General features: G+C 40.1%; 1 protein-coding gene across 5 annotated transcripts in view; it reads left to right on the plus strand.

Moving 5' to 3' along the window:
- LOC145771022 (uncharacterized) overlaps window positions 1–26,083 on the plus strand; it is a 114,913-nt gene that overhangs the window by 64,264 nt on the left and 24,566 nt on the right. For all 5 annotated transcript variants that reach the window (XR_014289184.1, XR_014289183.1, XM_082582772.1 and 2 more), the window contains exons 7-8: window positions 9,497–9,565; window positions 19,437–19,582. Coding sequence is in view for 3 of the 5 variants with exons in the window: in XM_082582772.1 (XP_082438898.1) it covers window positions 9,497–9,565; window positions 19,437–19,582 (215 nt within the window). In the remaining 2 variants the exon portion in view is untranslated. The remainder of the gene's footprint in view (window positions 1–9,496; window positions 9,566–19,436; window positions 19,583–26,083) is intronic.

Below are 26,083 nucleotides of genomic sequence, written 5' to 3' on the forward strand. Positions count from 1 at the left end.
ATTGCTTCTGCAGGACAAATAAAGAGCGAGTTTTAGGGCAAAATTTACGCTTGTAGCTTTTCCTGGCATGTTCAAGCTATGGGCAGTCTCGCTTAATACTCCAGCAATAGTCAGCCAGCATATGCAAGTTTCATCTTCCCTGATATCTTTCCTCCATCACCTTCAGATCTTGGTGGAATTTTTCTCCTTGCCCATCGCTGACCGCACCAAGGTTTTCCGGGAAATTAGCAAGATGGCTATGCAAAAAATGCATCTTGATGCTCATGTTGTAGCCGAGTTCTTTGTAGCTTTCCAATAGCTTCTGAATAATTTGTGTGTTTGTGTATTTCCAAGAAATCCCTTGGCAAAGTTTTTAAATGATAACCACGCATTTTCTTCCAATTCTGACATTGAACCACTGAAACGTTCATCTTTGATCAGTTGCCGAATTTGTGGACCATCAAATACACCAGTCTTAATTTTTTGTGTTGACAGGCCAGGAAAAGCCAAAACGAGGTAATTGAAACAGTTGCTTTCACTTTCAGTTGGCAATGCTTTAACGAATCGCTTCATTAGGCCGAGCTTTACATGGAAAGGTGGGAAAATAATTTTCTCTCTGTCAACAAGTGGCTCATGTACAATATTGAGATCACCAGGTTTAAGGTCAGATCTCGGTAACAAAGCTGCTGTCACTTTGAAAGTACGGTAAAAACGCACTTTCTTTCGATCGAAAGTATGATACCTTCGCTCTTTTTCAAAGTAATTTTTTCTCATTTAACTTAATCTGGATGCTAAGAGTTCCAAAGCTTTTTTCCTAGTTCTAAATCTCGTGCCAAATCATTCAACTCATGTTGATGGAATACACCACGTTCTGAATCGTCTTCAGTTTCAAAATCTTCATCATTAGGCCTGCCATCACTAAAACAATACATATATTCATTTCCATTTAGGATAGGCTAGGGGATCTCCTGACTAAGAAGCAGCAGGCCAGCGATTCTCTATCATGTATCAATTAATCATTCTTTATTACAAAAATACATGGAAAATCAGCAGAGCCCTATTGGCATATGCATTTCGCTCTAACTGTAGAACATCATTAGTGCCTTATTCAAATAGATTCTATTTGAATAAGGCACTAATGATGCTCTACAGTTAGAGTTTAGTTTAGTTTCTATTACATATTATTATTATGAAATTATTTACTGTTTATATTGTATTAGTTACAGTTACAGTTTAGTTTCTATTTGAATAAGGCACTAATGAATAATGATGCTCTACAGTTAGAGCGAAATGCATATGCCAATTGGGCTCTGCTGATTTTCCATATATTTTTGTAATAAAGAATGATTGATTCATCAGTAAAACATTCATCATGATCCGAATCTTCGAGCGTAGGTGTTTGAACGAAAACTGGAACTAGGATTTCAGCTGAATGAGGCACTGGACATATAGCTGATGGAAGACTTGAATACTCCATTTTACGTTTGTTTTTCTTTTTATACCCTGAAGTTTGCACCAAGCAAAAGTAACTGTGTAGCCTAATGATCTTTGGGCTCTTGCCACAAACCATGGGTCTACCGAATGCCAATTTGTCACGTGTTCCCTTGGTCTACATCCGCAAGCTCTCGATACACTGCTTGCATACCTTGTGGGGTGCCCAAGACTTATTTTGATCACCAAGTTTTATTTTAAAATATGCAAAGTAGGCTTGTTTGACAAATGCACTGACGTATTTTCTTTGGCTAGGAATAGTAAAACTGCCGCAAATATAGCAAAAGGAATCCGGATTATTTGGACACTGACGACGAGAAACAGCAGACGCAGACAAGATAGTATTCTAACAAACAAACATGTAGATTGTAGTACATACATGGTTGAAAGTGGAAAGCAACTAACTTCAATTTTACCATGGTAATCTAGTTTCGTTGAATGATTGCATCCTCCTACCAAAAATGGGGGAAATAGCCTAGCATCCACCTAAATCGATGCATGTGCCTTTTTTACTTAATAATTCAGTTGACCCTACTTGTATATAACTTACTATATGATTAGCTTGTGCATTGCTATTACGTATGGAAAAGCAACACGGCTAAACTCGTGAAAAGTTGCATATTTTGGATGTATACTGTAGAGCAAAAACTTGACGTGATAGAAGAAAACTGGTGGCATTTTTGAAATCAGCACGCCGGAATTAGCCTAAATCAAGTGCAAAATCAAAGTCAACAAAAAAAAATTTCAAAATTGTTCCCCAGTGTAATCCCATTGAACTGTGTTGTGTTGTTGAATAGTGGTTTTGTTTGATAGATCTTTGAACTAAATGAGCAAGGGTTTAAAGTTAGCTAGTATCAGTAATTCCAACTTGCATGTAAAAATCAATGCTGAGGTTAACAATTGTCAATACAATGTGGCGCAGCACAGCAACTTAACAATTAACATAAAAGTGTCACTGTAGCAAAATTGCTGTGTTTTTCATTTTTTTGTCCAAACATGAGCAAAAACATGTTTTTTTCAAAATAACTCCTTTTTCTGTTGCAGTTAGCATTTCATATTGTATTGACAACAAATAGGAAATCGTCCCTTCCTGTCATTTTGGTGCAAGTTCCAACTCTCTAGCTCTTACCATATTCGTGATAAGGCCAAAATAGCAAAATCTCGCTAGGTGGCACATCAAGATTACGTCGTAATGAAAAAATAACGTCATTTTTGAAATCAGTAACGAAAATCCAGTCAGAATTGACCCGAACCTAATTTTCCTAAAAAATCGCCTAAAACTGGGACACCCTAATATACAGGGTCATCAAGAATAAACGTTACAACTTCAAATTACTGTATTTAACAAATGGTAGACAATTTTGAGTAATATAGTAGGGTCAATATGCTGACCAACCTGAAAAAAATTGCAAGAAAACGTTTTTTGGTGTTTTCCAATAGTTTTCGGTTCAGAGAACAACATATCAAAAGTTTTCCAAAATTCGAGCGTCACAAAGGGTCTAAATATTACTTAATTCAAGATGGTCGCCATTTTACCGAAATATTCGTATGATGTAGGTACCAAATCCAAAAAAACACTGATTCTTAACCAATAAAAATGGCAAATTTAACTATAAACTGCATTACCCCAGTAATCTTAACAGTTAACACCAGGGGTTCCCAACCTTTTTTTACACCGTGGCCCCCTTTGAAAATTTTGAAAAATCAATGGCCCCCCTATTAGGGTGGCCAAAAAAAATTGAAATTTTTTATTTTTGTTTGCACACCCTCTCATTTGAGGAGGATTCATGAAAAAATGACACTGTGAAAATTTGAAGTGAATCCGACAAGAGGAAGTGCTCTCCCACCGACCTCTAAATTTGCTTTCTTTGGCATAATTTGTCAAAATTCCTTGAATCTGTGACGTAATTCTTTTTTGACTTATCTACATTGCAGTTGCAGCATTTTTGTGTTAACCATTCTTTTACTCTGAATTTATGATGTAATAACTGTTTCCACATGCAGAAAAACGTAAATAATGCACAAAATAGATCACATTAACAAGCGTTTGGTATGAAATTAAATGCACTAAACCATAGGCGCCGACTTTTCAAAAAACCTTGGGGGGCGAGAAAGGTGATGACGTCATAACCATATTACTCAATTAAAATAGTCTTTGTTTAAGCTTACTGTCTTGTTTATATTGACACCTAGGTCGCAAACCGAATTTATTAGAGCCGCTGCTTGAAACGATTCAAAGTTTTACGCATGCAGTTCGCCTAGTCGTAAACATTTTGATATTGTTAGCTCATAATTGGAACAATTGGAAAACAAGCCGATTTCCTTTTGGTGCGAGTGAATAACAACGATCAAGACGGTGAAGTTATCGAAATAAAACACAAAAAATCATGATTTCAAGCAGAGTGGAAACCCGTTATCAGTTTTATTAACCTCGTTTCGCTCGTTCTGCTAATTACTTACCTTCAAAGTGTTAACAACGGCGAAGTGTTTACTCTTCTATTTTTTATCGTATGTCTTTATAGTCTATTATTGAATACCGGTAGTGCAGTTCTCTCATAATTGTTGATGTATATGATATAGTGTGAAAATATATACATCAATACAGTGCTTATTGAAGCAAAACACGGACGACAGTTTTGAAAAATGCATTTTTTCTTTAAGCTGTATTTACGTAAGTGTTTGCTGTGTCGTAGTTTCCACTCGATAAAGTTTGCTGAAATCGATTCCATGTTTGAAGTCACAAAAATCTAACGGACGTTTGGATAACTCGTGAAATGAGAATAAACATTCAACCTCGCATTCGCTTTTTCGCTACCACGCATTTTGACTTTAAAGTTGCTCCTCACACGCTGGAAGATAAGCACTGTGACTATGAGCATTGAGCATGCGCATCTCAGAAGTAATTCACGTTCCAGAGAAAGCCATGCGATCAGCTGCTGTTTTGCGGGCAAGAGCAACGTAGGCTGTTTTTCACTTTCGGCATTCTTTTGTCCGTTTAAAATAAATGATGTAAATCTACTTCGCCAAGTATTTTATCTTTGAAACACCACTTGTAATAGCCATTTTTGTTGCCCTTCAATCATAAATTTATGGGGGGTGCCGCCCCCCCGGAAGTTGGCGCGTATGCACTAAACTTTAGCAAAAACCGCATAAAAGTACGTTCACCAGTCACAATCGCAACGCTTCAGGTGACAACACATTGCCCAGAAAAAGCAAAAGAAATGTTTGTAAAGAGTCAAGCCATTGATTTTATTTAATGGAGCTGTTAGCATGTTGGCTTTTACTTGCACTTGTTAGAAGTGCGCAGCTTTCTGTGTTGCTCGACCACCTGATAGAGGAGCTGGTGCTGTTGTTCATTTTCTGTAAGGACTTGAAGTCAGTAGCTAATTTGACTGCCCAGTGCCCGCTCTGCACAATCATTGACGACCTTGAGATCATGGCATGCAAGAAATAGCAGCCTTCGATTAAATGCCTGCTGCACGAGTGATAGCTCCAATGTGGATTCTCGTATTGCTTGATGTCGTGTCAAAACAAAGTGCAGCTAAATGCTCTGCTACAACTCGTGTATGAATTCCACTACTTTTTGGCCCATTAGTGATCCCGTTCCAACAGGCAGCTTCGGAATGTCAAGCAGTATCTCAACATGCATTCCAGACACTACAATGGCCAAAGAGTTGCACTTGTGCCATTGGCATTAGTCAAATGTTTACCATGAAAATGAGCAACAAGTGGAACTGTTGGTTTAAATTTTTGCCGCACTGCAGCTGCCAGGCTTTCACGTGAGGTGTTTCGAGCATTCATGACAGAGGAATGTGACATTGTCAATTCATTTATATCAATTCCAGCTGCAGCAAGAGCAGGAGTGACGATCATCATTGCTTGACCACTTGATGTTATAGTTCAGTGCTGTGCTGCGTTAAACAGTGGATTATCAATAATGCAGCGTTTTGGTAATGGCTGCTCCTACTGCGTTTCCTTTTGTTTTGGTGTTATTTGGATTTACGGTGCAATCAGTGGGTCACTGGAAGAATCTTCATCATCTGCTGATCATTTTCAGATGAGAAAGCAGCAGCACTTGATGGTACTGGATCAACGCGATTGCTGTTGCGTCTCTGTTCATCATCTTTGCACTTTCTATACTTTGCAGCAGCTTGCCGATGCATTGGGTCCTCTGTTGACATCAGTATCTGTCATGCACCACATTGGTCTATCAAAAACTGGCAGTCTTCTGGTATTGTTGTGCGGCATTCTCAGTTAACATGTGCAATATCAAATAATGCACTTATGCTCTGGGTGAAGTCAGCTTCTGAGGTCAGCTGGGAAGCTGAATTTCGCCTCCCTTTGTGCTTTGATTCTCCTATTATGCTCTTGATGGATGCGTTTTAGTTTGGTAACAACGTGAGTCTTTGCAGTGGTAGTGATATTAGCTTTCACTCACAAGAACTGTACTGCAAGCAAGTGGCAGTGTAACCTTATTGATCTTCATCGCGTAGAAGAGATGGTGAAGAACCACACCCCATACAGGCAGCTGACATGGCCCCTCAAGGGAGTCAACACTAGAGAGTGAGTCTCCGTTCTCCGTCTCTATAACACAGTAGGCAGATGATACAGGAGACGACATCGTCCAGATGGTCCGCTGATATTCCGTCATTCCACTGCCTCGTGTAAGCCCCCCAGTACTTTTCAGTGATCTCGTTAGCGTCTGTTCGATCGCCAAGTTGCAACCTAGTCCAGCCCACAATTTGTCACTTCGCCGAATGACATGGTATCCTTGCATGAACATCTGAAACACATCAAGGTGTTCAATCTCTAAGACAGTAATCGTTTGGAGATATAGGTAAGCTGACTTCAGATAATTTGGGTGACCCGCGGCAGCAAATACTGGCAGAGAGTCGGATATGGTATGGAGATGCATTTCCCATGATCCAGTGCGATCGGCCTCGATAAGTTCTCGGACAATTCCCAACATGGCAAATCTCAAGAAGGCAAATCTCAAACTCTGGGTCACATTCAATGATCTCTGATACAATTTGGTTGGTGAGACACTATGGTCTACTAGGAGATGTCCTCGAAGCGCACGCTGCACAGCATTTCCCTTCATCATGTGTACCACAGTATTCTCGCCATAGATTGTTTCTAGGACTTCCTTCAGTGCACTTCCCTCCATCAATGTCCTGATGGTACCCAACAGATTCATGAATGTATAGAAACTACCAAGTAACAAGACAATTTCTTTTAGTGGACTTGAGTCTTCAACTTCGTTAACAATTTCAGAAGCCTTCCAAAATAATGGCTGATCAAACGTTATAACTGGTGGAATGTTGTGCCTTGTTGCGAACTTACAGGTGAAGTCAAGTGTGGCTAGAATACATGTTTTGTCGCCGGGGTACATATCGATCATTGGTAGGAAGAGAACAGATGATTGACCTGGATGTTCACGCCTACTGTACGCCCGCTAGCTTCCACGCTAGCCATAAAGACCTCCAATGAACGATAAGCTTCTGGGCTGGGAATGGAAGCTACACCGTTATGGTTAGCGAAGCGTTACTGCTGCTCGCTGTACTAGCGAGTGATCAATCTTGTGCTGATGGCCGGGAAGAACACCCCTTCTTCACATGTCCTACCCCTGGCACCTGCTGGTTTTGTTGGCTCTTTTCCTTCCTCAAGGATAAGAGTTAAACTGACTGGTAAAGTGGCGGTCGATTACCCAAGTGGCAAGAATACGGTGCGATACTGATGAGCCCAGCCTCATGGGCGAAACACGTGTCTATCGCTGTCTATTCGATGCTACCATCGGCTGCCCAGAAACTTAACTAGACACTTATTTTATGAATTCATTGTCAACAAATTATGGATAAACAGCTATGTTGGTTCACAATTGACAGTCCAGAGAGATTTTTTACCTCCAATAGGCCACTTTTTGTGACGTCATATTTCAGACTTTGTGATGCTCAAATCTTGGAAAACTTTTCATATGTTGTTCTATTGAGGTTAAGCCAAAGGAAAAACCAATAAAACGTTTTCTTGCAATTTTTTTCGGGTCAGCCCATATATTTCCTATTTTGACCCTACTAATAAACATATAATATTATTGCCAAATAAATAAATATTTAGGAAAAAACAAGTTTTACTCAATGTGTCCGCCATTTGCATTGATAACAAGTCGGAGACACTTCGAAAAGGACCTGCAAGAGTCATGAATAACTCTTTGAGGTATTTTGGTCGATTCTTTTTTCAGATTAGCCTTCAGCGCTTCCACACTTTGGTGGTGTTTAGACGAAACCTTGGTCTTCAGGTAAGACCAGATGCCAATGTCTAGAGGGGTTCAGGTCTGGTCTGGTTCAGGTTCAGGTCTGGATGTGAAGGAGGCCATTCTTCCTTGGAAATGAAGAACGGCACGTTGGCTGAGAGCCTGTGTTGCGTTCTCAGCTCCATGTGAATGGACAGAATCTTGTTGGAATGACCAATTACGTTTTTTGAAGTTTACTTTTCTCAAGGCAACATTGAACCCTCAAGAATATCATGTCGGTAGTTTTCTTGGTTCAATTTTATTTCTTGGTCCACAAAAATCAATGAACTCCTTCCTGATTCGTTGACTGCGGCCCACACCATCACTGATGACGCCCCTTGTCTCCAAGTGACTATTCGGGTTCCATGTCACCATCTCTTGACCAAACACGATCATTCTGACTGTTAAAATGATGCTAGACATCAAATTTCTTATCGCTGAACACAAGGTTTGGCAGCGTGCCTTCTCTTTCAATGTGTGAGAGCAGAATTCTGGCTCTGGAGAGACATTTCTCAATGGTATTGGCATTTAGCAACTGTTTCTTCATGTGTTTGAATGGGCTCATCTTCAAATCCTTCTTAAGAACTGTGAACATGGTTCCATAGGCCACGTTCGCCTCCTTTGCCAGTTTTTGAATGGATATCTTAGGATTTCTTTGCACCTTTTTTCTGGTTACTTTTATCAATTTTGAAGTTCTGGCGCTTCGAGGGCAACCTTAGCCAGGTCAATTTTTGACATTTCCAGTTTCTTTGTACATACCTATTGAGAGTTCTCCAGATCAACATTATGTTAATTGTTAAGTACTTGCAAATATCACTCCTTGACTTGCCGGATTTGAAGAGCTCTACAGTTTACAATAGCTATTCTTTTATTCAAATTTTCATTCATGGCCTATAAAATTTAGGCCAAAAAATATAATGGAGAAATATTCAATTTAATAACATTGTAAAACTGAATATTGATGTAAATGCAGTTGTTTGAAGTTGTAACGTTAATTATTGATCACCAGGGTGAGTGTACCTACTGGACTACCGGTACATGCAGAAGTTTATTGGCAGGTCAAGAACTCACTCTACATCAGTCTGTTTGTTTTATGATATAAACTGAGTTTTGTCTAATTTTCCTTCTGCTTCGTTATAAGTTAGAAACAAAATGTATTCGCTATAGAAAACAATGTAAAATGAAATCTTTTTCAGCATGGCTTATAGTATGCTCTCTGATATTTTTAAAGAAACACAGATGTACTGTAATTAAAAGATTAATCACAGCAACTCAAAACTCGAGTTTGCGAACAAAAAGCGGAATCATGGTTTGCAACAAAGCCAACTCATGAGATATCTGCATTGCAGGTGTACACGCGGCGCTCGGTAATCCTATTAATCCGTATAATTTGAAAACAAAAGGACTAGCTAGTAGCAAGCTAAAATATCAGAGTATGTAATGAAAATCATGTCATATCCTTTAGTGATATTGCTTTGAAAAGACTCCAGTCCCACCGACCCCCCCCAACAGGACATATGGTTGAAGCTGATTAAACTAGGCATTATTATGGTGTCGGCATTACGTTTATAATGAAGTAAATTGTAACATTCAACACTTTGGTTTGGTCTACTGCTCGTTGGTGATGAATGTGAAGCGATCCCGTGAGGAAAAAATTTTTTTTTTTGTTTCTAAGTGATTTTTTTTTAATTCACATGTTTGCATACATTCATTGTTTGCATATATGTTTGCATATAGGTATAGAGCGCCACCACGCGAGAGAGAAGATCGATATTATGACAGAGACAGATACGAGAGCAGAGACAGGTATAAATTTCACTTCAATGGATGTTTGTTCTAAAGGTGTTTTTTGTATAACAGCATAGAAAAGTGAATAAGACTGTTAACCTAGCAACCAATCTAATGCTTGCAGCATTGTTCTGTGGTATGTAAACTAAACTATGCCATGATAAAGGTGACAGTCTGCATATCTTTCAACTTTCCTCGATCAGATGCGACTGACATTTTTTGAAGCTAGATTAGATCAGTGGTTTTCAACCTTTTTTCTTTCGTGGCCCATTTTTTGTTGCACAAAATTAGGGTTCCATTCGCTGAATAAAACTTTTTGTTCGTTTGCAGTGTAGTTAGAGCTTGACCGATATATCGGTTAGCCGATATCAGGTGTAGCCGATATATTGCATCGGCTATTTTTCGCCGATAAACATCGGCCAGCAAAACCAAACTCAGAACCAGCCATACATGCCTTTAGAAGAAACACAAGTTGCTCAAACGTGCTTGCATAGCACGAACACTAACAATTGTTGCGAGAATATGATTTCCCGCCCATTCTAGTGCGCTTCTAGAAAATGTTAATACTGTATCCTTAGCTTCCATTCAAGCAGGAAAACTTTCGAGTTTTACGTTACTTCAACGATCAGTGTAACAAAGGTGAATTTTTCGCTAAGAATCAATGGGAGTACCGGTTTACTTCTACACTAACCACGCGCAATTTATTTCAAGTCTTACGTCACAATTGAATAAAAAAATAACAGTTAACCTCTCAAGTACATGTAGCTCCACACAAAGTGAAATTTACATGCCTTTTGACTATTTTTTGTTTCTTTAAAAGTATTATTGACTCAAAAAGAATGTCTAAAAAGACATTACGAAAAGTAACTACGTACAAAGGCCAGTGTTTCGATCTTCAGATCTCTTCAGCGTAGTAAAGTGAAAGTAGAAAGTTGTCTTGAAGCGTTGGTTGAGGTAATGATTTGAAACTTGAGTGATTGTTGTGAGACAATGAGACTGGATTTAAGTTTTAAATTTGGACCTCAGCGAAACGTAGTTTTACAGCCTATTAAAAGGTGTGATTTTTTTAAGAGAATTTGTGCTAAGAAATGGCAGGAATTTGTTAAAAATAAAAACTAGAAAAAAAGATAAGAATTTGCAACTGAGCTAGGACAAAACAATCATCTGAAATGGATCTAAAATACAAGAAATTAGATTCTAGCGGCACATATAAGTATAAAAATTCAAAGAAAATGAAGGGGTGTACCAGCAAACATCTATGGGATTGGCCCATGATACAAGAGAAGGATCCCCAGAGGATACAAAGAATTTACTTTTGAATTTACTTTTGATACAAAGAATTTTCTTTGAATTTAGGTCACAATGTCTGGCTTTGATCTCCGAGTGATATTGATAAGGCAAGATTCGTTACAAAATTAGATCACACGAGTAGGCTATCACAGCAAGATGCAGCAAAATCTTTCAAGTTTTGGTATTACAGTAAGAAAGAAAAAGCCCAGGGAAAATTAACTTTCGCTCACATGACATGCAAAAATAAACCCAAAGAAAAAAGCTTAGTGAAACTTTGCACAGAAGAAAATAGTAGCGTCATTGTAGACGTTTTCCGACCCGTGCCCAGAGCATTGTGACGCAAGAAGGCACACGACCTCGTTCGGTGGAAGTTAATCAGTTATGTGGCGTATTGCAGCTGCTACACGGCGCTTTCACTCTCCAAGCGCACCTCGTTGGTTTGATGAAAGCCTTCGCTGAAATTTTAAAAAGCCTTCCAAACCGTAGCCACAGCTCTTAAATGGCGAAGAATTCAGACCGGACACATTTGTCTGCCGTTAGCAAAAACGAATTTCGAGGCCTGGGTTGTTTCTTTTTTGTTTGGTGTTTTTTTGTGATTGGTGTTAAGAATGATTTTTCCATTACAGCAACTAATGCATATACTTTCTTGAACTGATTTGTTGCTTAATAACTTTGTTGGTAACAAATTTTTCGTAGCTGATATATATCGGTATCGGCCTAAAAATTTCGTAAATATCGGTATCGGCCTGAAAAAGTGATATCGGTCGAGCTCTAAGTGTAGTTTATAAGATTAAGTCCAAGGTTCAAAATTATAATAAATAAGCAAATCATTTTTTGTTACACTTTTCTCAATTCACTCAAAAACAGGTAAACATGTACAATCATGTTTGTATGTCGATAAATATATTGAATGTAGATTTGAAATTACTTTATTTTATAAATATGATATTATTGGCAGTATTTTAGCACATAAATATCATCTTGTTGGAGTAGAATGGGTCAGAGGATGTAAAATGCCCTCTAAGTTTTGTTGCTGTTGACAATATTGCTTTACAAAACGCATAATACACCATATAATCTAGTCCTGGTGATAAAAAAAATATAAGACAACCTTAAAAAGCCATGGCAAAATACATTTGTCTAGTAAGGAGGAGAGGCAAGAATTCTTAACATATGGTAACAATCTTGGACAGAAAATCGCGGCTGAACAAATTCATTTTCTATCATTGCCCCTGCACTACTCAAGTAGGGATTGCCCATGTCCAACAGCTTGAAAGGAATTTTTAGAGAGACAAAAGCAACTTTTAGGGGCAAACATTTTAATATTTACAATAGAGATGTACCAATACCACTTTTTTGGCCGATCCCGATATCGATATCACTTTTTTAGGCCGATACTGATACCGATATTTTGGCCGATACTTTGGTGTTACAAAAAGAAGCAATTTTGGTATTTGCGAGGAATTATATCAAATGCTAAGTTTTACCTTATTTGCATAAAACTATTAAAAAAAGCTTTCAATTGGCATAATTTATTAAAGATTCAAGAATCCAATCTCAACCGCATTGTTGTGTCATAATAGTAGGTTTTAGTAATGAAAGGCCACCATGATTGAGGACTGGGGTATAAGGGAAGAAACATTACATCATAATTTGGGTTTCTGAAAAATTAAATAAAGTGTTTGCGCAAACTCTCCAAATAGGCTATCATAATTGATAATAAGATGTAAAATGTAAACCAAGTGATTTGTGTAGTCGTACAAAAACTATTTGACAAGTAATGTGCAACCTAAGGACGCTTGTCGTTTGGTTGAAAAGCTTTTGCCAGGCCAAGACCACCCAGGCAGCAAAAATGCACAATCCCGCATCGCCCCCATGCTGCTAAAGGTCCAAAAATCCAGTCCGCGACCCAACTTCCACCCCTCGCTGCAACAAACCAACCAAGCTCAAACAATGCCACGGCAGAACAAGCCGGCCCAAAACGAAAGCAATCGGACCACGAATCTTCACCAAACCGATCAAAACGGTCCTGCCGCGCCCAATACGACAACCCCACCGCGAAGAAAGGAGCGCCCTTCCCGGCCACCAGCACAAGGCCGAGCACCCACCAGCACAGCGAGCAGCCGCAACCCGCCAACCACAACGGTGCAGCTTCCAGTTCCACTCTAGCCATTTCAATTCTTGTCGATGTCAATTCTTGCCACAAAACGGCTGCCGAGAAACATAGTTGATTGGATGGTCTAAATGGCTAGCGTGGAAGCCACACCGCTATGGCCAGCGAACTGCAACAGCCGCCGCACCAGTGAGCGCCCTGCGCCGACAGCCGGAAGAACGCTCCCCCCACAACGAGGCCGCCATTCCAGGCGCAACAAGACCACATATTGACCAGCCCAGCGAGGACCCGCAGTCCAACCGTTCCCACCCACTCCGCCACGACATTGCCCAAGCTTGGCGAGTCCACCACAACGAAAGGTGGAAACCAAATCACAAACCGACAGAAACCAGACCACCAAAAACAACCAAGTTAGAAGGGTCCCCCAAACGTCTAACAACGCAAAAACGATGCAAAATTACACATTTTCGCCACCTGGGCAGTCCTGACCTGGTTTTATCCTCTGTTAAGAGTAAAAGAGGAACACAAATAATAAGTATTGGAGAAGTTTAGTCTCCTTCACAACTTAAGAATCGAATAACACAAAACTGCTAAAACAAAACGTTTTGTTTGAGTGAAAGCATCACTGTAAGCAAACAATGCCAAAAGGTGCGCGCATGAAGTCATGAGAGTGTGAGGTATCAAAAATTTGAACAGGTTTTTATTTTTCTACATCAATGTGACGTTAGTTACAACTTTAAAAAATCTATATCTTTGCTTCTGCATAAAATCCCCAGCAAACGCCTTTTTTTACATGTTCAGTATCGGCCAAATTTTGCCGATACCGATTCTAAAAAAATGGCCGATATCACCGATGCCGATACCGATATATCGGTACATCTCTAATTTACAATAAAGAGTTTGTTTAGAAATATAGCTACTGAATGCAGCCAACATTTATTAAACGTCATATAACTTGTAATAGACTACGGTGTCATTAAAACGTTGCAATAGCATTAAAAATACATTTCGCGAGAGCAAGATACAATGTATAGTATAGTTATATATATAGTAGACTTGCATAGTTAAGATGATCACGAGCAAAAGCTATTTCACACAAGCATCGCTTTTTCGTGACATCATGATGTCTTGTTCTTTTGTGTGAGACAAGATTGCTCAGATTTTAGGGCAGGTAATGTGTAAGGTGAGTGTAAGGTAATGTGTAAGGTAAAGGTGCCAGGTGAGTGTAGCTTTGTCTAGTTCTGCTATGACATGCTTTCCATTTGTTGCCTTGTAAATTGTGCATTCAAGAACGACATGGTCAGCAGTTTGTTCCTTTCGCCGCACTCGCAGGCCAATCTAAATTGTCGTTTGCGTGTGAGCCTCTGGGGTCAAGGGAGACTATCCTTTTACCACCCTAGATTTGCTATGTTTACGGACTACACTGGAAAGCTGCAAGAGAGCAGTCACTTTGGTTTCATCATCCAAGATGTACAGACCTTCTACTCCATTGCTTTGGATGGATTGAAGATGGTTTAATCGTTGATGATGTGTTCTGCGGTCTGTTCCTCAGCACCATACTTAGAGGAGGAGGAAGAAGTCATTCCCCATTAGTGCAAGGTTGAACAAAAGAGTCCGACACCCGTACGAAGACGGTTGAGGTTCACCCACGCCTGTCTTTGTAGTGTCAAGCCGGTGGGTCAGATGTCGGCGTTGAGAATGAACGAATCGAGTCTGGTGGTACTTGACTTCCATTCAGAATTCCTTCTATTGTCCGACAAATTAGCCGCAGAGATGTCTTGTCCATCAGCTACGTTGATCAGAAGTTGAGTGGCTGGCACAAATGGGTGATTTGATATCGTAGACAGAGGTCCTGGTTCGTAGGAGCAGAGACCCGAGAGTGAAGAAGATGATTGGGCTCCAATACCTGTCTACCAAGAGACAGAGTGGCTTTTTTGTGATGACAGTCAGTAGGTTGGATGCCAGCAAGAATGGGAAAATTGTCCAATGGTGTGGTACACAGGCATCCGGTCACTGTGTGCAAGGCGCTGTTAATAGAAGTGTTGTCGCAGTGAGGTCTGAGGCACTTGAGTGGTGTCGCATGCAATGTCAGTTTCTTGCGCACCAAATGGTGACCGCCAAGTGGTGACCGTAAGTGAGCAATTTGTCTAATGTTACCCCAAAGTAGTTTGGTTTAGAGCAGAAGGATGGAGATTTTCCAGTGTTGTGGACATTTAGCTCACAGTCAGCTTCCCGATTGTGTAGGTGGAAAGCTGTTGCCACAGTTTTGGTCGGCTGCGTTGCCGAGTGGTAAGAGCCCTGGAACGACATTCCAAAGGGCGCAGGTTTGAAACCGCTCAAAAGCATGGGTCTGTTACTATTCGGCTATTTCCCTATTCGGCTACAGTCCGATTCGGCTAGTTCCCTATTCGGCTACAGTTTTTAATTGTACTTTGTATTTTATTCCACACTCATAGGCGCCAACTTTTCAAAAAACTTTAGGGGGCGAGAAAGGTGATGACGTCATAACCATAACGTTATTTTGCTCAATTAAAGTAGTCTTTGATTAAGCTTAGTGTCTTGTTAATATTAACACCTAGGTCACAAACCGAATTTATTGGAACCGCTGCTTGAAACGATTAGTTTTACGCATGCAGTACGCCTAGTCGTAAAAATTTTGATATTGTTAGCTCATAATTGGAACAGTTGGAAAACAAGCCACTTCATTTCCTTTTCGTGTGAGTGAATAACAACGATCAAAACAGTGAAGTTATCGAAATAAAACGCAAAAATCATGATTTCAAGCGTGGGCGCCGATCCCTATAGGACAGCGGGGACATGTCCCCACCATCTTTTTACATTATTTTTATAACGTATAAGGGAAAATATTAACTGAATGTCACAATTTTATCAGTCAGACACTTAAAATCTATTGAAAGAAAGGGGCAACATTTTTGCTTTATGCGAGGAAAGTAGGAAACCTCAACCGTAGTAGAAATGTTTCTCGGCAGCCGATTTGTAGCAAGAATTGACAGCGATAGACACGTGTTTCGCCCATGAGGCTGGGCTCATCAGTATCGCACCGTATTCTGCCACAAATTTATTCGACCACCGGTTAGAGCAGAAGGTAGTAGAAAGTAGTAGTAGTAGTAGAAATAGAAATGTAGAAACGTAGTAGAAATGTTTTATTATGCAGGGAAGTTGTGGTGCAACTTGCAAATTGTATTTGTTTCGTTACGTCAGGGCCATTAGCATACGCTTGGGTTATTAGCGGCATTGTCTGTCATTCAGTGTCTGGAACGTTTTAACAAAGCTTTGCAAGGTTGCACGGTGACTGTGGCTGGCATGCTTGAAGGTGCTGAACTCCGCCATCTATGCAGTGAAGAAGAATTTCATCTTGTCTTTGTAAATGCTGAGAGGCTAATGGAAGATTGCAACCGAGTCATTGAAACTGTGACGTCCCAAAAAGATCCCAAATCTTCTTCAGCATAAACATGGCCATGGTCATTGGTCAACCTCCTCAAACAAAAAAGACGAAATATCGATCAGAGTATTTCGCAGTCATTGACAGAGCGCAGCAAAATCTTACTGACTACTTCACGTCGACCGATCTTGAGCACTACAAAATTCTACAAGAATCGCTTTTTAGTGGAAAGCTACAATCACATGTTGTAGACGATTATTCCGAGTTCTCTGACACACAGTCCCTTGCACAAAAACTATGCTTCTTTCGAAGGCAGTAGGCCTACAATGGAAAGTCGGTAGCAGATTTTCGAATGATATACAAGAAGATGCCATCCGCTGTTCGGCAAATGTTTCCGCAAGTGGAACTTTTTGTGAGACTTTTGCTCAGTGGCGTAGCTAAGGGAGTCGGCACTTTCAGACTATGATTTTTGATTTTGATTATAGACTGATAAAAAAACGCATTTCATTTTCACGTGCTTTTTCTTGAAGGGGCAGCAAAATCTGAATCCGCCCCGGGCGGCGCATTCCCTAGGTACGCCACTGCTTTTGCTCATTTCACCAGCCAGCTCGTGTTTGACTGAACTGTCATTTTCAACTTTGCGAAGTATCAAAACTTGGTTACGACCTACCATGACACAGACACAGCTAAGTTGGATCAACTTTCATGACCTCTCCGTCTCCAAGGACTTTGGACTTGTACCTACTGTTTTTGTTTGTTTGTCAGAACAGACCCACGATCTTTCCAGCTCGCTTTGCTCGTCACCCCTTCCTATCTTTCCTAGTAGGCTACATATGTTCCCACCAATTTTAGAGAGCGATCGGCGCCCATGATTTAAAGCAGAGTGGAAACCCGCTATCGGTTTTATTAACTTCGTATCGCACGTTTTGCTAATTACTTACCTTCAAAGCGTTAACAACAGCGAAGTGTTTTCTCTTCTGTTTTTTATCGAAAGTCTTTTCAGTCTTTCATCGAATACCGTATATACTCGAGTATAAGTCAAGATGTTCGCAAGTGAATTTCACCTCAAAAAGACAGGTTCAACCTATACACGGGACAAGCTATTGTCTCCAGCTTGGCAGTTTTCAAAATGAACGCATTTTTACTGCCGCAAAATCATTGTTGACGTGGATTACGGAGTTTGAAACAGCGTCGAAAAGTAAAAGTTTTGAATACGTTGATTTCCAGTGATTTGAACTTAAATTTCAAATTTAATGATTTCTTGTCAATTCTAAACTTTATGCACTTGTTGAGCAATATGCAAAGCTCGCGAGACAAAACAGAAAGAGCTGTTTTAAGAAATCGATTTTTTTATTTTTGCATGTAGGATATAATCGTTCTTATTAGGTAATATTCCATGATCGTTGAAGTCGATGTCAAACCTAAGCGGTCGCATAAAACAATGATGTCAGGTTAGCTAGGTGATAATAGTGGTAAGAGCCGTCGTTATTGCAAGCAATATCTGCGGCCAAGACCATTAATCACCTTTTCTTTTATCGGTTTTCAATTTAATTCTCACACCTTGCGAACAAAACAATGTGTTCTGTTGAATCATAGTTGATCTCACAGCGGGAAGACCTCGTTGAAAATAGCGTGTCTAATTTAGCTGGTTTACTTAATATTGCAGTGAATAGTTACGTGACTATTCCAGCAGCGTAAGTTACTCTATCATCTACTTTGAAATTTCCATACCGTATGAGAAAGCAAAGCGATCAGCTGCTGTATTGCGGGCAAGAGCAACGTAGGCTATTTTTCGCTTTCGGCACTCTTTAAATCTGTTTAAACGATCTAAATCTCTTTCGCGAAGTGTTTTATGTTTGAAACACCACTTGTAATAACCACTTTTGTTGCACCTGGTTAGTGGTTAGGTCTAAACCCCACTCATCTAAAGCTTCGATAATTTCAACTATAAAAGAAACGATATTGTGGAATAAAATACAATTCAAAACTGTAGCCGAATAGGGAACTAGCCGAATAGGAAAATAGCCGAATCGGACTAGCCGAAATGGGCCATTCCACAAGAGCATGCGGCTTTGTCTTTGGTAAGACCTTAAAGGCATGCCTTGTGGTTACGAAGATTGGCTTCCTGGCTTTCTCGTCCACTTAATCAATATTTTCAATCACCGGCCGTAAGCCTGGATATGACAGACAAAACAGTTTTGGTTTTGCTGAATTTCAGTCACCATTTTTGGAGATAAATTGAGAGGATTTTTATGTTCTGGCTCAGGGTGTCTTCTAAGTTTTCCCACGACTTTTTAGAATGGAGGATTACCAGGTCGTCTGCATATGCGTATTTTGTGGAGACCATGCTTTGCAGTTTGTGGGTGTAGATATTGAAAAGAAGTGGAGTTTTCAGAACCGATCCCTGTGAGAAACCATTTTTAGGCGCCTCATTCTGCTTTGCTATGAATTGCCGGTAATAAAAGAAAAGCTTTGATTCCTATGGAACATATGCCAGTCTGGAAGCAGGCGAAGTAGCTTGCAAGTAAGGCCGCAGTACCGTAAGATCTAGAAAGAAAGCACCAGCCTTCTTTTTTGCTTCTAAGCAATTCTTGATGTCGTGGGTCAAGAGTGTGACGTGATCCACAGTGGACTTTTTGTGTTGAACCTAGCTTGCTCCTTTGGAAGAAGTGGGTTGATGCCGGCATGTAACACCCTTTTGACGATTTTGAAAGGAACACAGAAGAGAGATATCGGGCAATAATTTCACAAAACCTATTTTTCTGACATAACGCCGAAAGTAATTTTTTCAATAAATCTAGCACTGTTTAAATAAGCCTGTGGCCCACTTCAAAATTTTCCCATGGATTACTGGTTGAAAACCGCTGGATTAGATGAGTATTTTTTTTCTCTAGCATACCACAGAATGTAAAGTTTGAGGAAACTTTGGTTCAACTCCAGGTTGCTTTGCAGTGGAATAACTCTGACCAAAGGTTGTCATTATCTTTTAGTCACATTGTAAATATATTCTTTTTTAATATCCTTGTGCGTGAGTAAAACTTTTGCTTCTATCTTCCCTTGAAAATTCGTTTTGTTGCTTGCAGGTACAGGGATGACTACAGAGACAGACGGGACTACCGACGAAGTCCATCGCCATACAGTCGCCGTCGCTCGCCATCTCCTTATCGTCGTAGATCGCCATCGCCGTACTACCGCGACAGCTACAGGGATCGCTCCCCATACCGCAGTAGTAAGAAATGAATTCTTAGATCATTAAAAAAATGATTTGGTACTTGGCAGTGGGGGTCTGCTACTATTTGGTGAGTCCGATTCGGTGAGTCTGATTCGGTCAGTTCCTAACCTCTAACCCCTAATCGTAACCCCGAACCCTAAAACGGCAATGATAATTAGGCTACGGTACCCAATAATTTAAAAAAAAAATTGAAAAAATCCCCCGTTAAGGGATCGGACTCACCGAAACGGGCCATTCCGTGGCAGTGGGGTCATTCCATGCCAAATGAGCAAATGGGTTACACCACATGTCATAGATTTTATTGAAATTTGGCATACTTGTAGATGTCAAAGAAATATAAAGAATGCAAAAATTTTGGAAAATTTTAAATATTAGTAGAGTTATAGGCATTACAAAAATCACCATTTTTGCCTGTTCCGCTTCAGTGATTTTGTCCAATTTCTTATAATATTTCTAATTTCCTATTGGATTGGAGTACTTATATTGTATTTTTATATCTTATGGAAACAAAATGGATGATGATCAAACAAAGTGGCTGAAAATTTCTAGACAGACATTTTAAGACCCAAGGAATCCAAAAATGTAAATTAAAAAGTTGACAGAGAACTTCTTGATATGATTATAAATCAAAAAGTGAGAAAAACTAACTGGAAAAAGGTGATCAGGTACTATGACACTTCCTCAAATGGGCGATCAACCTAACACAGAAAGCAATCATTTAGAAAACAAGTCAATAGTTTTTTATAAATCTAAACCTTAAACCATTTGACCAGGTTAACACTCACAATAGCATTTCAAAAAAAATGATACCTATGATTATAAATGTTTCAATTTGCTACTTGCATTTTTCGGAGGCCAAACTTTGGGGGCCTATAAAAAAATGGGTATAAAAATTAAGAACTGAAATTCACATGTTTTTGCTTATACCAATACTCTTTTATGTCAAATAAAAAATATGAATTAATTTTGATAACTAATATGATAAAAGCTAGATTTTCTGACTTGCAAATTTTGTACTTTTTTACACTCATTGTTTAAGATTTTTGTCCATGACATCACAATTTACAATATTGCTTGTTGATGACATCACAATTTACATATTGTTTGTCATGACAATTGTTATGTAGCTGATGAATGAATAGAATACTGGTAATACTCTAAGGCAGGGGTCACCAACCTTAGGATGGACGACAAATGGCTCCTCGTGCCCCATCCTGTGAGTACCATCTGCTTTCAACCAGATGAGAAACGAAATTTGTCAACAAAGAGCCTCCACCCGGACGGCACAGCTGCAAGGGGCAATTGATAGCAAGTTCAGACGCCCCACCATTCTGCAGCTCAACATAGAAGGCTACACAACAAGCAAGACCAAAGTTGTGGAGCAGCTTGCCCATACCAACCGGGCACTCGTCATCCTCCTCCAGGAGATTCACTGCACTTCTGCAGATAGGCTAGCCATTCCCAACTACACGCTAGCCGGGTCTACCTTAACCCTTTGCTTTTCAACGTTTTTTTGGAAGTTAACTGCTCAAGGGGGGGCCGTTTTTGGATCAAATTCAATCAGCTGTTACGTGTTATCCGCTGATGCTATTTGAACAGAAGTTGCACTGGTGTGAAAGCAAATCATTTGTATATAAGTTTGAAAAGTCATTATTTTAAAATTTTATATGTTAAACTTGATATTTCAATTTTTGCAAAGGTACCCAAAAACGACAATTTTGATTTAACTTGCCGCTATTTAATTACCGTGCTAATCCGATTTCATGCAAACTTCTGAATAACAAAGAGCTCGATCGAACGCACGAAGTGTGTGTGCGGTGTGCCGAATCATTGCATTGATTAGAATTTACGACTTGCGAGCAAATCTTATTGTAAGCTACTCACTGATTCTAAAATAGTTACAATCAAAGTAACATTGTTACACGAATTTGAAAAAAAAACAAAACTGCGTTTGTTGTCTTACATTTTTATCCTAAACTAATGCATTCCCAAACTCATGGCTAGCTTCTAGTTTTATGGAACCAAATTTCTCATAAGTAACACCTTAGCCTGCTTGAATAGCTGTTTACATCTTCGTTTGTGTATTTAGGTCTACAATTGAGTTTGTAGTATGAATATTTTTAGTAGAGAGAAGACAGTTGAACAAGTTGTTGAAATTATCTGAAATTTCTAAGTTCAAATTAGGTGCTTTTGAAATTGTGGATTTGTGTCAAGTCGCATCACAAATATCATGCAGGCCACATCATAAGTCATTTCGCTTACGGGTGTTTATAAACATGACTCATAAATTACATCCACAAAAAATACAGCATTTATATCAACAAAGCTAAGTTCGAAGCTCACTTTTTATTGAAGATTGTGTCAATCAATTCGAAATAATGCAACAGCGAATTGCCGCCAGCGTCGAAATAATGCAACAGCGAATTGAGGAACGTGCGTAAACAAAGGAAATGTGAAATAACCCACAGTCAGCAAATCTACATAAATTTAACGTTTACAAATGTTGAATCAATGTAAAAGGACTGGATTGCTGACTGGGTCCTTATTGTTTGAAGCACTAAAAATACGCGTAATATCGACAACATCAGCAAGGCAGTGATTATGTTTCTGGCCAAAAAAAAAAAAATAACTTTTGACTTCAAAGATAAAAATGATTATAACGAAGCTTCAAAGTTTGTCGTAAAACATTTTACAGAGATACAATAAACATAATCATTTTGTGCCAGATTGTGAGAAGACTTCCTAGATTCTTTCCAACCATTTGCATGATTGCAAATTATTTTCTATAACTCTATATTGCTAAAAAATGGCTTCTTTGTTGAAACAACGTGGCTACAATTCTATAAGAAATTCTTAGGCCTACTACATTGAAGTAATGAAATTTTTTTTGTGATTTTGCTGATGACGTTTTACAATATCCGAGAAGTAAAAAATAATAATGATGAATTATTTTATAAAACCGTGGTTTGCAAGTGCTTCACAAAAAATTGTTGAGGGAAAATTTACTATTAGACGTAAAACGTTTGTAAAAGAAAATTGTCGGTTTACGTATTTATAATGTTTATTGCGCTGTTATCGAATTATAAACTGCCTGTATTGTCTACCTTTGTGGTTGCCGGCCAGCTTAGAGCAGCATGCAAACCATGCGTTTTTGGTATTTGCATCGTGTTATGATTCTCGAAAATCTCCCACAAGGTCTTTATTTTTATCGTGATATTTTTGTGCCTTGTCTGTCCTGAACTTGAAGTCATTGTGCAGCACAATCCACATCGGTTTTTAGACTCAGTCTTCATTGAAAATCTTTTGTGTGGTGCATCATTTCAAGTAGTGTCTTCCCCTAAACTGTTACACAAATCGCCCAGAACCAGAACCATCGTGTTATCTTACAGCAGTTGAGAGCCCGTTATTGTATGTGTGGAATTATTACTGTAGATGTCTGACTAAATTCATGCCAAAGTTGAGCAAATTCTGCTTTCGGGATCCTTGCCGTTATTTACGGTATTTTTTGTTGATAAGTTTGGGCAGCATTTTTCCAAGATAAATGAAGACATCGGTATTGTTCGTCACTTAGATTTAGTTTTCTCAGCATTGTTTATTCATTCTTTGATCCACTAGTTTGTCCCACTTTTGGTATAATCGGATCGTTTATAGCCTAAATGGCGGGTCTTCACAATAGCCGGCCTCTTATACATTGGCGCAACGTATTCAGATGTTGAATCAATGATGAAGAAAGCTGATTTGTTGTTTGTCTTATGTGACGCCTAACTTTATGCCTCGTCTACAGTACAAAATATTTTGTAATGTACATTGTGTACATTGTACATTTTGTTTGTAGGCCTACATTACAAAATATTTTGTAATGTAGATGAAGCATTATCATCTTTATTTTGCGCTCTTTGGAACAAAACACAGTGCACTGTGAAACAAAAATACAGGACATAACAACAAGTAGGCGACATAAATCAGTGAAGGGACGCCATCGAGTTAGCTGCTACGTGTAAATGAAGCCTATCTCATAATTTTGAGTATCTCACAATTACTGTTTGCAAAAACGCTATTTCTCCGGCTTCTCCCAAAAGCATTTGCAGTGATACATTTCCTCAATTGCAAGTTTTGTCAATGAGAGCATTTCCATAGAACGTTTATTTCGAAACCAAGTTTTCGTGTCTTTATCCAAGAGAAGATTTCTTATTGTAACGTTTTTTATTCGTCAATGAATATTATCTGCTTGAAACAACTGTTTTGAATAGTTTGTGGCCTCCATAGTCTACTATTTTGATCGTGGATTGCTATTCTTCTTTGTAGAGCTGATAACGCAAAAAACGTTTGCTATTATTGTTTCTAATTAACAGCTTTGCGATCACTGGCTTTTCTTTGTAGCATAAGAAATAACGCGCTTTGTATTATTGAGGTCAAACCAAACAAAAGAAAGCAAGAGAATGCTTCTCTCTGCTCGCGCATATCGATGCACGAAGCAATTATGAGCTTATGGCTTGTCATCGCAATGTAATCCATTTCACGCTTTGCTGGAAGTTAGCTAGAAATAGCAAAAATTCACCAAAATCTTGAATTTACAAGAAAACTACACAACTTTTAGCATCAAATTTAATATCATCAGATCCGCCTGGCAATTTTAGGAAAAGTCAAGAAAAACCAAGTGCATGGCGTTACTGTGCTTCAAATAATTAAAGGAAATATGAGGGGGGGGCCAAATCCGGCCTCCCTTTGAGGAGCAAAGTGTTAAGCGGGAAGCACGGCATTGCCACGTTTGTGCATGAGAGCCTGAAGTGGACGTTTGTTGACCAATCTCCAACTGATGCCGAGATTGAGTGGGTGTGCATATGTATCTCAGACTACAACATCGTCAACATCTACAAGCCCCCACTCTCGCGAATGTTGCCATCATCCCTTCCAACGTTCCCCTCCCCCAGTTTCTACAATGGCGACTTCAACTGCCAGCACATCGACTGGGGCTACAACAACACACGCCAGCGACGGAGAATTGCTGGCTGACTGGGCCTCTACAAACCATCTTGCCCTCCTATTCAATCCAAAGGAACCAGCCAGTTTTCACTCCGGCCGCTGGGGAACAGGGACAAACCCTGACTTGGCCTTCGCGAGTGTCGACAGCTCTCTTCCAGACAGACGTGTGCTTGAGAAGTTCCCGCGGTCCCAACACCGGCGTCCCTCATCATCGCCCCAAAACTTGTGGCTCCTGTCCCGAGTTCACCTGTGAAGCGATGGAACTTCAAAAAAGCCGATTGGAATCAATACAGCCTCCTGACTAATGAGTCTGCTGCAAAGTTACCACCACCTGAAACATGCAACGCAGACGAGGCATACCAGGACTTCTGCAATGCCATAATAACTGCGGCAAAGGCCACAATACCATGTGGCCATCGAACCAGCTATAAACCATGCTGGGACTCTGAATGTGAAGCTCTTTACCGCTCATACCTAGCCGCCACAAGTGGTGCTGCTTCTAACACTGCCGCCACCAGACTACTTGAGCGGCTGGACACAAAGAAGCTTGAGCGGTGGAACAAAGCTGTCCAAACCATCAACTTCTCACACTCAAGCCGCAAAGCATGGAGCATCATCAACAACCTCACTGGGCGCTCAGCAAACTCCCCTCGTCAGTGCCCCGTTTCTGCTAATGCCATCGCTTCCCAGCTAGTGCAGAACGGGGTGTACAAGACAAAGGACCGCAAGGCATCCCGCCTTGTTGCCAAGGAAGTATCTGCCCTATGGCGAGTGGAAACACCACCAGAAGAAACAATCTCTGGAGACTTCACTCCAGAGGAATTCGCCACTGTCCTCCGTCTAGTGAAACCACACAACTCTCCAGGGCCCGATAAGATCTGCCCTGAGCTTGTGCTCCATGCTGGCCATGCCCTAAAGTCCTGGTTACGTAGATTCCTCTCTTCCTGCCTGCACCACCTCACAATCCCAAAAATCTGGAGAAGAGCTTTAGTAGCTGCGATCCCTAAGCCTCACAAGCCACCAGAGGACCCAAGAAGTTATCGTCCGATATCCCTCCTCTGTGTTCCTTTCAAGATCCTCGAAAGACTGATCTATGCCTGCGTCAACCCAATCATCGACCCGCTTCTTCCAAAAGAGCAAGCTGGGTTTCGGCGCGGAAAATCCACTGTAGATCAGGTCACACTGTTGACCCAAGACATCGAGGATTGCTTTGAGGCAAAAAAGAAGGCCGGCACTGTCTTTCTAGATCTCACAGCTGCCTACGATACTGTATGGCATCGCGGCCTTACTTACAAGCTGCTTCGCCTGCTTCCTGACCGACATATGGTCCATATGATTATGGAACTTGTCAGGAATCGAAGCTTCACCCTCACCACCGGCAACCCACGGCGAAGCAGACTGAGACGCCTGAAAAACGGCGTCCCACAGGGATCAGTCCTGGCTCCACTTCTTTTCAACATCTACACCCACGACCTGCCAACCACGGTCTCCGCAAAATACGCTTATGCGGACGAT

Source organism: Aplidium turbinatum, chromosome 1 (assembly GCF_918807975.1).
Source record: "Aplidium turbinatum chromosome 1, kaAplTurb1.1, whole genome shotgun sequence".
In the NCBI taxonomy this organism is placed as follows: domain Eukaryota; kingdom Metazoa; phylum Chordata; class Ascidiacea; order Aplousobranchia; family Polyclinidae; genus Aplidium; species Aplidium turbinatum.